Genomic DNA, 14039 nt, shown 5'->3' on the forward strand with positions numbered 1-14039 from the left:
CGCGATCGACGCTGTTCAAAAAATAGCCTACTCGCGAAGCGCTGCTCTCTCTTTTTTTTTACACTTGTATATTACCTATACGAGTAGGTACACATTATTAGGTATAGATATTATTTACTTGAGAAAAACGAAACAAACGTAATTGCCGACGACTTGTCTTACGTAGAACGCACACGACACACGACACACGACACACGACACACGTAGTCTACTCTACTCGCGAGTCGCGAAAGCGTCTTTCCCTCTTGAATTCTAAAGGTTCGAGTCGAGGGTAGGCTTATCGCTTTCATTTTCTACTTGCGTATCTGTATTCTGTTGGCAAATTTCCATTTTACATACGTATTTAGAATCGAATCGAATCGAATCGAATCGAACCAAATCGTTGGGGTAGAGGTACCCGGTGTAGGTATCTGTCAATCTGTCGTTAAGACCGTTTCTCAAGTTGAAGAGGTTAGTTAATTTTCCAAATTCAACGCGGATGTTTGCCGAATTCTTTGACCAGTAATACTCGTAGTCGTACGTAGCCCTACTGCATGTACAAAAATACATATGTATATCTCGCTACCTATCTAAGTATCTACCGTATGTACTTGTACCTACTACCTACTCGTAATTTAACAATAATTAGCAGTTGTCTGTTACTCTTATTGCCGACTGCATAGTGTGGATAGATACGCAATTTTGGCGATTTTCTCATAGTTCGGTGGGTGGGAAAGTTGCTTCCCCTTTCCCTCTTCTCTCCTCTCCTCTCCTCTCCTCTCCTCTCCTCTCCCTCGCACAATTAGTTTCGCACTGTATCGCACGGTGTCACGTGTGTCAGGTATCACGTTATCGGCTTATCGAGCGATTAATTTTTTGTTTTGTTTTTTGTTTTTTTTTCGGTCGTTTCGCGGCATCAGGATATTCAATTGGAGATCGAAAATCACCGCGATGTGCTCAACTCGCTCAACAGCAGCGGTAAGAAACTACTCAACAGCCTGGCTAGTCAGGAAGACGCAGTCATGCTGCAACGACGTCTCGATGAAATGAACCAACGTTGGCATCATCTGAAAACTAAAAGCTTGGCTATCAGGTAATAATTACCTAATACATAGATATACGTTACGTACCTATATGCGCTTACGTACTAACATCGATGAATGCGCGCATGTACCTCTACCTACCCCAGTACCACATACTAGGACATATCTAGACCTACGTAAAAATATCGTCCATAAAAACGATGAAAATTAGTCCCGAATCTACGTGTACGTAGTACGTAGTACGTAGTACGTAGTACGTACTCGTTAACACTATTAACCCCCGAATCCGAATTCCGCCGTTTCCACCCATTTCCAGCCAGTCTGGAACCTGCGGCGCGGCGCGGCGTAGCGTGATTTTCGATTTTAGCGGAATTCTGAATTTGCTCCAGAAGGCGCGGATGAATCAACTCGGGCTGCTAAAAATCGATTTTGTGCCTTATATCCGACCTTGTGACCATGACCCGTCTAACGAGTTTATCCACATTCCAGCCGCAAATTCCAAATTCTGGCAAAATTGAAAATCGCGCTACGCTGCACGCTGCTCGCTGCAGGCTCCACAACGGCTTGCAATGGAATCGGTCATTTCGAAAACCCCATTCTGAACTTTTTTAAATTTTTCAGGAAATGAAAAAAACTGTTTGTGCGCTTTATTTTCGTGGTATAACAGTAAACTTGCGCAGTAATCGATAGGTCTTATGATTACAAATATTTCTGTACCTTTACCAGAACTTGAAATTTTGTAGGCTGCGCGCAATTCCATTGTGAAATATGTGGAGTTATGGGGTTTTCGAAATGACTTTTTTTTAAAACCTGAAAAGTGACACGTAATCCAAGAAAATCCAGTAACTACAATACCCAAAATGATTGAGTATGGATTTTCGTTCATTTATTGAAGTTATACCTGCAATCTACGATTCGATTAATTTAATGTAATAAAGAAGCAACAAAAATGTTATCCATTTCGCGGCATAAATTAAAAAATTGAATTACGTTGATGTTCGTGAAATTAATGTTCTTCGTTTGTCTTATAAAAAAATGATTTCAAAAACCCTGTAAATGCAGGAGTTATGGGGTTTTCGAAATGACAAACGCTGAAATATGCACTTTTGAGCTACCTTCCAACTTTATCCGATAGAGCTCGCAAAGCACCATCAGAATCAGTGAAAAACATAAAAACCCCTTAAATGGTGATTTATGGGGTTTTCGAAACGACTGATTCAATGGTGAAATTCAGATTCGCCTCGGGGGTTAATAATGCTCGTAGTCTCGTACTACATCTATGTACAGCTAGTACAGCTGAGCTACGCGCCAACTGGCAACCATAACTACGTATGTGTACGCGTACCCGTACACGCATATTGGCTGCGTATTCTACATACATACGTTAGGTACAAATACAAAAATATAGTACGTAGATACGTACTCGTACTCGTTTGTACCTACAATGTACCAAGACCACGAACCTATACGCAGTTCTGTCCTCTTGTGAACGTAGACTGTTGTGTTGCGCAGGAATCGTTTGGAAAGTAACGTTGAGCATTGGAATGCTTTACTGCTGTCGTTACAAGAGCTCATCGAATGGGTGATCCGTAAAGATACCGAGCTGACTGGTCTCGGACCGATGGGCGGTGATACCATATCTTTGCAAAAACAACTGGTAAGCCGTAGGCTAATACGAGTAAACGTAAGACAAATTCAAATCAACCATTTTACCATTTTCCAATTTCTATCGCATGCGATGCATCGCTAAAAGTCTTAAAGTAGGTAGGTAGGTACGTAGGTACCGTAAAAACAAAAAAACAACATCAACAAACAGAATACTCACATACCTACCTAACTACCTACACCTATGTTAAGGCACGAGTAGCTACTAACGACTGGATTTGTTTTGTTTGTGGGGTTGTCGCGCCTCGCCACGCAGGATGATTACAGAGCCTTCCGAAGACAATTAGATGACAAACGTGTAGTGATTGAAAGTAATTTATTGAGCGGTCGCCAGTACATCTCGAACGAATCCGCATTGCTGAGCGGCGGTGTCAACGGCCAACTTGACAGTAGTAAGTTTCCAATTCGCCAATTCCAATTCCTATTCCAATTTAGACAATTAGACACGATTATGTAGATGTACCTACCGGCTACCGCTAGGCGCTAGGCGCTAGGCGCTAGGCGCTAGGCGCTAGTTGTACCTCTATTTTACCTACGAGTATATCACTATTACCATTACCTAACCTACCTAAGGTTAAGTTGCCAGTTGCCTGGGGTTCGTGGTTTGTACACGTAGTTTGTGTTTTGTATTTGTATTCGTACGTCGCGCGTCGAGTAGTTCGTTTCACTGTTTCACAACGTTAGATCCTACGAGTATAATATACCTATTGGCTATTACCATTACCATTACCATTACCTACCTACCAAGTATACTGACTATGAAACTATTCGCTATTTATTCGTATGTATGCTAAGGTACCTTACCTACTACCTACGTACAGGGTGCCCAGAAATATCGAGCACCCCAAAGAAAGTTTTTCATTAAAAATATACGCGCAGGTTGGCAACGTGAACGGTTAAATAGATGCGTATGGTATATGATTGGTGGAATGTTATCTCTGCAGTCCAACAACCAATCGTGTGCTATCATTATTACGCGTATCATTCACTGTGACCAACCAAAGTATTTTAGTAGAAAACTTTTTAGGGGTGCTCGATATTTCTGGGCACCCTGTACAAATTTGGTCTACCTAAGTACGATACCTAGTCGTAGGGGAATGTAGTGTACCATGGGAATCTATGCAATGACGTCACTTGGAACAAAAATTCTGCCGGTAGCCTGTGGAGCGCTACGATACCAAACATTACCCGAAACCGAAACCAACTTTTTTTAAATATGTAGCATTTTTTCTACAAAAAAAATCAAAATAGATATTATTTTTTCAGGAACTGGTGTATCAAATTTTTTCAAGTACTAAATGTTGATTAAAAATTTTGCTTTTCGCACTAAAATACCTATTGTACATTGGAATACCTTGGTAGGTGTAGGAGTACAGGGTGTCTAACGGTCCTTCCGGTCCTTCTAGGTCAGTAAAAGTTTGTCTTTTTTCCTATGGGTCCTCTTTTCGAAATAGTCAGTAAAAAGTCCTCCTTTTTGCGCGGAGGTCCTTCTTTTTTCCAAATTTTCAAATAGGGTAGAAAAATTGACTCCTCGAATCAAAAATACTTAATGTTGGTTTACCTCTCAGGAATTGTGAATTTTCGAAAAATTTTCCCCTCGCTTCGCTCGGGCATTTACTCGTATTTTTACACGTGACGAGTTAAATACCAACTTTATGTTATTTTCTGAAAACTTGAAATTTGAAAATTTTGAAGCTATGAAAATCAACTTTCGACAATGATGTTTTACGTTTTGTATCATCAATTTTTCACAGCTTTCACCCTCGAATCGGTCGATCAGATTTGAATTCTACTACATCAATTTTCAAACATTTCCTAGAATGGAAGAATCAACTCGAGAAATTCCAAAAACATTTTATTTTATATTTTTGTTTCCAGCTTTAAAAAAAAAAATGATTGGAAAAATGTCGTTGGGAGGGGAGGGGGGAGTGTAGAGTAAATAATTGGGAAAATTTAGCGAGATAATGGGGGGGGGGATCAGTTGGTACATTGAAAATGTCCTTCCAAAAGGTCCTTCCATGGTCCTTCTAAGGTCCTTCTTTTTAGTTTTCAGATTTTGTTAGACACCCTGGAGTAGGTAAAGGTATAGGTACTCGTACGTATTCAGTTTTGCTGAAAATACATCGCTCTTCCACCACCTATGAAAAAACTGAAAAATGAGAATCGAGTACCGTGAGAAGTGTACCGTGGGAAATTGGGAATAGCTAAAAAAAAGTGTTTTGCGCGTGGTTTTGAGCGGAAATTTGTATTTTGCCGGTATTTGGAGTGATTTTATTGTTTTTGTTGAAATGTTGTGAATTTTTATGAAACGATGCCGAGGTCTAAGAAAGAAATAACTCGAAAAGTCGACCCTAAGAACACACATTTTCAACGAGTCAGTTTTCATTCCAAAAATTATCGAAAATACCTCGTATTTCAAAAATACGTAGATTTGACCGTTGACGTATTAATTACGTACCTTTTGTATTCGAGCGGTGAAGCTGAAACCGTTTTCACAATGTTTTCGAGCTTATTTTTGCGTAGTGCCGTGGGCGTGGTGGCGATGGCGCGGTAGTGGTACTGCACCTATTTCCCATGGTACACTCAACACTCGACAACACTGCATGGTTGGACCGTGACACAAAAAAAGGGCTTTCGTCAGGGTGTCAGGCCGTCAGGGTTGTTGCGGATCACGGATCACGGATCACGGATCACGAATCATCCCAGAAAAAAAATGATCCAGATCAAGTTTTTTCACGGATCATTTCTAGGATCATTTCTAGGATCATTTCTAGGAAATTGTATTATAAGGTACTAAATTGTTTTTTTAAAATGAAAGATGGAACAAAAACGTGAAAAAGGAAGTAGTCTCCATTTTATTTTCAAAAAATTGCAATAACACATTATACAGGGGTGGGAAAAAGTAAGCCTCAGCTTGCAAACTTGCAGAAATTGAAAAATGATATTTTCAAATTACAAAAAGTTTTAGTTTTTTGTCAAAAAATCAAAAACTAAGCATCCTCTGGCGAAAAACCAATTATTCGTTATTATTACGTCGATATCCAACAAATCGAGTTCAACTCCATTAAGTTTTAATATAATCGAATGTTGGAAGCAAAAACTTGCAGCAATGCAGCTTTCTGGTGAAAAAATGATCTGCAGGAAATTTTGAATCGGATCATAGATCACGAATCGTTGTGGTACATATAATGATCCGGATCACGGATCACGATTCCTACTGCAGAAAATGATCCGGATCACAACGACCCTGGGTTTCGTAAATTAATTCAATATGGCGCGGCGCGGCGGGGAGAGGGAGAAAGTCGGAGGGATGTTTTGGGGCTCGTCTTTTTTTCTTTTCTTTTTTTGTAACGGACCATAGTACAATGAGTACAATGTGGGCCAAATTTCGTTTCTCAAAGTCAACACTACCCTCCCCGGCTCCCCTACATGTAGGCGACTCGCGAGAAAGTATAGCTATAGCCAAATTGTAATTGTCAATGTTTTGCCTTTCGAGGTACATAGGTACGGTACATGGTAGACCTACAGCGTATGATTTATGATTCGATTAAGAACAAATTTTTGATTAACCACGTCTGAAATGTCTAACATTTGAAAATGTTCAAAATCCGCGTGTGCTACCTAGTACCTATACGTATACACTGGGTACACTTGTATGTACTAGTGAGTAAGTATAATTTTCAATTTCCATCTGCCAAAATGATGCGTACCTTCGACATCGACATCCATGCCGCACCGCACCGCGCTGTTCGAAATTTGTATTTTCCTATCTTCGCAGGTACCTACTACCTAGGTATTTTTGGAACAGGCAGCTGGAAATGAAAACTTTTTGACAGCTAAAATAAAATTCAAGAAACGCGCAAACGCGATTGAATCTCTCAAGTCATAACTCTATACCCATTACCCACTACCCACTACCCTCTAGCCTACTTATATGCAGGTTTACCATAATGAGGTGTACTCGTAGGTAGGTCTAGGTAGCTACGAGTAGATAGGTACTAGGTACCGGTAATATGTATGTATGTATGTATGTATGTATAATCGTATGCTTAATTAATAGCGCTTTTTCTCCCCCACAGACGATGCGTATTGCAACAACAACAACAACACCAACATCGCCACTAACAATGGCACGAATAATAATAATAATAATAATAATAATAATGGTAATATTAACAACGAGGATCAAGCTCGCAGTGATCTGTCTAGATGCATACGTAGAGAGGTGAATAAATTGTCAGACAGATGGAAAAGCTTGTTGGATAGATCGGACCTATGGCAAAAGAAATTAGATGAAACCTTTACGGTGAGTAAAAGTGGAAAATTTACGCATGTTTTACCGCCTCCGCCTCCGCCCGTTTAACGATTAGATTAACTCGTATACTCGTATACTCGTACTCGGCCGAGGCCGAGGCCGAGGCCGGCATGGCAGGTCCGAGTACGAATATTTTACTTGGATATGAAATTGTCCAAGTACGCCATTTTTGGTTCAATTTCCTGAAAGACTCGCTGAAATAGCCTCAACCTATCCGAGTTACGTAAAAACTTTGAATTTTGAAAATGCGTCGTTAATTTTTATGGAATAGGCTTTTTAATGGCGGAACAGCGCCGGGCCGTGCCGCGCCGCGCGGTCCAGCACCGTACAATCGATGGATAACTTGCGCTGGTTAGTTTTAAAATCCGAGCATAGGGCCAAGTCGCCCATTTTACCTTTACCTGGCTTTGTTTTTTCTCCAAAAATATTTCAAGTTTAACTACATTACAACATCAACATGAACATCGAATACTTGACAAAAAAAAAATTATGTTCACACGTACATACGAGTATTTTGTCTACCATCGAAATTGAAGGAGCTACGAGTTATGTATAATATGTAGGTACATAAGTTTAAGTACCTATTTGAAAAGGAGCATGCATAGACGTAGCAGCGTTTATATGGTGGATATACGAGTATGTATGTATGTATGTACTAGGGGGCTCCGCCCCGGGCTGCTTTGCGGTCCAACCCCCCGTATCCCCTTCGTTCCCCCGTTTCGCTCTCAGAACTCGCTTTTTCTGCGTTTGTCCCAAAGTCCCTTTCCTTACAACTATTACCTATGTCCTATACCTACTAAGCAATACGAGTGTAATTATGTAAAAAGAGATATTACGTACCTATGTACGTGGCTGAGAAGTGTGAGTTGGATTTTTTGTTTATCTACATTTACCTAAGTACTATTTGATGATAAAGAAAATGCTTACAATTAGCAAATGGGAAACATTCGGCCGCGAAATGAAATCTCAAAGTTATACGATTGTTCGAAATACCTAGGTAATGCATTTTCAATTTTTAAGACTCAAACTAGAAAAATTTTGAATTCTACGTGCTTCGTAACTTATCTACATCACTACGAGTCATAACTCATAAGAAAGATCTTAAAACAAAAACGAGCGAAATCGGTTCAGTTTTCAAAATTTGTTGTTTTTGGTACATTATCTTCCCCTGTCCTTTTGTGGGGCCAAATCGGTTCAAATTTTGGAATTCGCTTCAAAATGAGATTTAAAAGAAAACATTTTTCCAAAAAGTTTTACGTCGAGTTTAGCTCCCCTCTCCTCAAATATGGGGTCCTTAAATTCAAGATTTCCCCTCCGCTATAGTTTTCGCATCAAGTACTCGTCGAAGGCTTTCTGTTTCTACATTTATCTGGGGGAAAAAAATAGCTTCCTAGCTACAAAGCTACATGTAATAAGGGTTGAATGAGAGTCCGCTCAACTTTTTTGCTTGTAGCTGTATTACTCGTATGTAGACGTAGGACGTAGATAATGTACTGGCTCACTTACCTACTATACAGGGTGCCCACAAATATCGAGTACCCCTAAAAAAGTTTTCTATTAAAATACATACTTGGGTTGGTCACATCGAATGATACGCGTAATAATGATAGCGCATGATTGGTTGTTGGCCGGACTGGAGAGATAACATTCCACCAATCATACGCATCTATTTAACCGTTCACGTTACTAACCTACGCGTATATTTTTACTCGTAATAAAAAACTTTCTTAGGAGTACTCGATATTTCTGGGCACCCTGTAGTAGTTACCTATACCTACTTAAGTGTACCCGTACCCGTACCCGTACCCGTACCCGTACCCGTACCGGTACCGTCGGCTTCGTCAAAAGGGTTACGAAGAGGTAAAATTATTATTGTCGGCGTTGGTGCGGTGCGTTGCGTTGCGTTGCGTTGCGTTGTTTCGAACGCGCATGCCCATTTTTTGATTCTCTCGACGCTTCATCTCACCATCATTCGATAAGTATAATACGTACGTATGTAAGCTGAAAGCTGAAATTCGCCTGTAGTATCTGCTGTTCATCTCGACGACTGGGTGTTGTGTCTCGCGAGCCAGAGCGCGTGTTCGCGCTCGCCCAAGCCCAAGCCCTTCGATGGTTCGGATATTTTAAGAAATGCGATGCGGCTCGGCGCGGCGTGCCTACTTTAGACTTACTACATACGAGTAGTACATAATTATGCATTTACTGCTTGCTCGTGCTGGTGCTGGTGCTCGTAGCTTAGTTGATTGATACGAGGAGTAAGATTAGCGCAATATACGTATTACATACGTATGTACCTACGAGCGAAGCGGAAAAACAGAAGCAGTGTAAAACTTATACGCGCGTTTTGGTTTTCATTTGTTGGCAGAAAATGCGATCATTTCAAAAGAACATCGATGAAGTTTCTGACAAGTTGAACTCGGCCGAATGCGTTTCCAAGAATTGGTTACCACCGAATGACGTGAGCAGTGTGCCAGATTTGTTGGACGAATTACGAGTAAGCATCACTTACTCGCACTTTACTACTTGTATGTTTTGGTTTGGTTTGGTTTGGTTTGGTTACTTATCTACTGGTTTACGCCTGTTTACGGCGCCGTTTACGACTTGGGTTAACTTCGGATCGGTAAGCATATGTAGTAGATAGAGATATGTAGATGTACCATTGTACCTAGTATACTTACGAGTACTTGTCTGTGTCTCTGTAGTATCTACTATCTACTATGTACGCACGGTCGCACGCATACGGGCTACAGTCCTACTCGTATGTACTTGCGACTGCGAGTATAGCTGAAAGTACGAGTACGAGTACGAGTACGAGTAAATCTACACAAATCAAAATAAAATTGCTATCATCGCAAAAGGTAAAATCTCGCATAGGTGTTGTTGATAGCGTACGAACGAGTAGGTAATATAGGTATACTCGTACTCGTATTCAACTTACACGCTTACCGGGTGACGGGGTGAGGGAAGGGTGTAGGACTTACAATCTGCTGTCCCCTGTTGAAAGTTGAAAATGTATCCGAGGTTGATTTTATACGTATACGTATTACATGTACATACTCGTACATGTATGTATAGGTACGAGTATAGGAATAATTTCAACCCTCCGAGGCCCTAATCCGAATATCTGGCTGACAGCTCGAAATTGTGATCAGAACGCCCTGAAAAATGAATTCAAATTTGTAAAGTTGAGCTTATTTTATTGATCGAGTTGCCACAAGTTGCAGATATCAAGACTGCTACGCGGACGCGGACGCGGACGCGGGTATTGGCAAAGTTGGCCCAACAACTTTCCATTCCAACTGCAGTAGGTCTAGGTACAATGTACATGTTGTCTGAAATTTGAGCGAATATCGTTTGAAAGATTAGTCTTCTTTTTCATCGCTATTCAGTATTCACTTTGAAAATATATGTACGATAGTACCGCACGCCGCGTTGATCGGCGCGCGCGCGGTGCGGTGCGGTGAGTATTTTCAGTCCCAAAGTAGGTACTACCCCTACCTATAAAACATTTCACTTTTGATCCGCCTGCAGAAATGAAGTTTTCACTCGTCAAATCAGACATTTTCACCCTCGCTTCGCGCAAGCTTCAACTTTGAACTATTTCCATCTACCTAATAATTGTAGCGATGGCAGACTTAACTACGATGTTACGTGGCGGTCTCCAGGCTACTGAGACACCAAGGGATCTCAAGGGCCATGTTTGAACCAAAAAAAAAAAAATATATCATTTCAAATATATGTATTTCTGTAAGTTTTTGCAATTTTTAATTAAGCAGGTACGTACATAGTACATACGTAGGTATCTACGTTCAAATTCTTAAATTGTGTTGACAATAAAAAAAAAACTGTTTTTTACCTATCGAAATACACATTTTTCAAACTTTTTGCCCTCGCTTCGCTTAGGCCTCTCGCGTTTCTTTCCAAATTAATTGAGACGGCACTTTTATAAAAGTCTATCGGCTATTCAAATTTTAAGAAACGTTTTAACCAAAAAAAAACCTCATTTTTCACCTAAAAAACATTGTTTTTCTACTTCTCGAAACTACTCGTAGCTTTTGCTCTCACTCCGCTCGGACCTGTTTGCTGATTTTTATTATCAAAATTGAAATTTTTAAAAACTTGTCATTCAAATTCTAAAATTTTGATCCAACATAGTTTTTTTACCTCTCGAAGTAGGTAGTAGGTACACATTTTCAAAAACTTTTGCTCTCGCTTTGCTCCGGTCAATTTTTCTAGGTATCTCTTTTCTAAACCAAAAAAATAAATTGTTGAAACTTCCAGGTTAAAGAGAAATAACAACTTTTTGGAAAATTTGTTATTCCATCGTTTTCGTTTATTTAATTTTAAGAACTCGTCATTTTATTCGACAAAATTGGGAATTTTTTTGCTCCCCCCCCCCCTCCTCCCAACAAAACACCGCTAGTTTTGTTCGTGTCGGGTTGACTAATTTTTGCGAAATTGTACCTATAGGTATAGTTCGAGAATTTTAGATGAAACGAGTGGATTTATTCGGACTAATTCCTACAAAAGGTTTTTTTGCGGGATACTGTAGTGGAAGGGGTCCTGTTCAACGTATTAAAAGTCTCATTCCGTACCCCGCGTGCCTCGCGTGTAGAGCGTAAAAAGTGTCCCGCCGCGGCATTTTTTACAATTTTTTCGCGAGGGGTTAATTTTACGTCGCAAATAGCTCATTTTTTTGTTTTACGTCCAATTTCCGATCTGGTGATATATCAACTGTCCTTCTACCCCCAAGGAGGGGGGGGGGCTAGAACCATTCAAATGGCTGAGAGGGGTTTTCTAAAAAACACAAAAAAGCTACGGGCGCGTGGGAGGGATGAAATGGCCTTCGAGAGCGTTCGGGTTGATACTAGCATGGAAAGTGGGTATACCATCGAGAAACTCGCGCTTGAAAAATGTCAGATCCACACCACCTCCCCTTTGTGGGGAACCCCTTTTTTCTGAAATTTCATAACACTTTTCTCAGTCCAATTTTCAGTATGTTATACGTATTGTAAATCCTTAGTAGGTGTAAAAGTATCCCCACAAGAATTTTCAACCCCCCCTCCCTCCCTCCGTCCCTCCCTAGCAAATATGTACTCGTACCTACCTACGTATCGTATTTTGAAACGCGGAAAGCGAAGAACCCGCAATTTTTTCGAAAATATGTACCGACTCTCTAGAAGAGAACCTAGAGGGGCATCTCCGAAGCTGAAACTTTTTCTGGCTGATTTTGGACTGCTGAATTTGGTCGAAATGAGCGGACCTTTTTTCATCGCCAGCGCCAGCCATCCACCCTAATGTCTATTATCTGAAGCTTCCTTTATAGTGGCCATGGAATTTTTCTACAGAAAAGTCAAATGTGTAGATTCAAATGGAAGCATTTATACTGGCTGTGGAATTTTATCAATTTTCAATGGAACAGTCAAAATTTTTCAACTTTTCCATAGAAAAGTGACGAATGAGATGAAGATTAAAAAGCTTTTATCAAAGTGAATAATCATCAGAATTTATAAGAAATGTTATTATTTTACAAGTTTAGAGGTTCAAAAGTGCATAAAATTGAGTTTGAAAAAATTCCACGATTTTCTGTAGAAATTTTCTATTACCAGCTTATTGCCACTATAAAGGAAGCTTAACTACTCGTACATAGTAACTAGGCACTGTTCAATACTCGTACCTACTACCTACCTACATTTTGTGATTTTTTTTTTTTTTACATCGCAGAGATTTGGTGAAAGTCTTAGTCCGTTGCAGAGATCCTTGGAAGATGTGAACGATCAAGCCACTTTACTATCTTCTTCAGACGTGTACATATCGCCGAGTAATTTGCGTAAAGTAGAAGATTTAAATAGCAGGTGAGCAAAGCACTAAGCAGTAAGCGGTAAGCGGTAAGCGTATATACACTCGTACATTACGACTTAGGAGACGAGTAGGAGTAGCCAGCGGCAGCGGCAGCGGCAGCGGCAGCTACCCTACCCGCCTGCCTAGTGCCTTGTGAAAGGGCGACTGTTCTGCTGCAGACACCGCGCCGCGCCCGCGCCAGGCGCCAATCAGTAGTCTTATCTTCATTTTGTATGTAGTATAAGTATACGTACATACATATACAATATACGAGTACATGTACGGGTTTTCACTTTTTTAGATGGAAATATCTGCAAACTGCCATGGATAATCGGTACAAGCAGCTACGCGAAATAGCGAAATGCGGAATAGGCGGCGGCGGCGGCGGCGGCGGCACATACACGAGTGGCGCACCAACTGGCACAGCCTGCGCTCAAACTTTACTCGCCAAATCAGTCGATCCGCCTTGGGAAAGGTCGACGACCGCCAACAAAGTACCTTACTACATAAAGTGAGTATGACAGCGCGACAGTACGACGTGACGGTTCGGGTTGTAATTTCGGTTTTTCTTTTCGTTCTTGTTTAGCCACGATTGCGAAACCACTCATTGGGATCATCCTAAAATGACCGAATTGCTAGATTCGTTGTCCGATTTGAATCAAGTGCATTTTTCAGCATATAGAACCGCTCTAAAATTGAGGACGGTTCAAAAGAAATTGAACTGTAAGTCGCCACGCCGCAGTCAGGTGTTATCGTACTCGTTGTACCTAGCTAGTATAGCTATAGCTACCTGACTACGTATACGTATACCTAGCTAGTAATTATCCGCGTGTAATCGTAACACCAATTAAAGGTATGTACTAATGCATCCTATTCGTTTGTTTGTTTGTTTACTTGGATTGCAAACAGTGCATTTATTATCGTTGAATCGAGCCATCGAAGCGTTTGATAGTCACGGATTAAGAGCTCAGAACGATAAATTACTCGATGTCCAAGATATGGTTACCGTTCTCACGTCACTGTATGAAATTCTAGCCAAAGAGCATCCGACAATTGTCAATTTACCGCTCAATATCGATCTCATTGTCAATTGGATTCTCAATATTTACGATAGGTAAGTACCTACTTAAGTACGTACTACGTAGGTAAGCAAAGTAATGTGTATCTACTAACGTAAGTAGTGAGTAGCTAATAGG

General features: G+C 40.5%; 1 protein-coding gene across 12 annotated transcripts in view; it reads left to right on the plus strand.

Moving 5' to 3' along the window:
- LOC135847658 (dystrophin, isoforms A/C/F/G/H-like) overlaps window positions 1-14039 on the plus strand; it is a 101085-nt gene that overhangs the window by 66710 nt on the left and 20336 nt on the right. For 10 of the 12 annotated variants that reach the window (XM_065367298.1, XM_065367299.1, XM_065367291.1 and 7 more), the window contains 9 exons: window positions 900-1072; window positions 2535-2679; window positions 2944-3079; window positions 6767-6993; window positions 9368-9622; window positions 12727-12857; window positions 13145-13354; window positions 13430-13566; window positions 13753-13957. In XM_065367298.1, coding sequence (XP_065223370.1) covers window positions 900-1072; window positions 2535-2679; window positions 2944-3079; window positions 6767-6993; window positions 9368-9622; window positions 12727-12857; window positions 13145-13354; window positions 13430-13566; window positions 13753-13957 — 1619 coding nt within the window. The remainder of the gene's footprint in view (window positions 1-899; window positions 1073-2534; window positions 2680-2943; window positions 3080-6766; window positions 6994-9367; window positions 9623-12726; window positions 12858-13144; window positions 13355-13429; window positions 13567-13752; window positions 13958-14039) is intronic. The other 2 variants (XM_065367294.1, XM_065367297.1) reach the window with 2 other exon arrangements.

The sequence above is a fragment of the Planococcus citri genome, chromosome 5 (assembly GCF_950023065.1).
Source record: "Planococcus citri chromosome 5, ihPlaCitr1.1, whole genome shotgun sequence".
NCBI lineage: Eukaryota > Metazoa > Arthropoda > Insecta > Hemiptera > Pseudococcidae > Planococcus > Planococcus citri.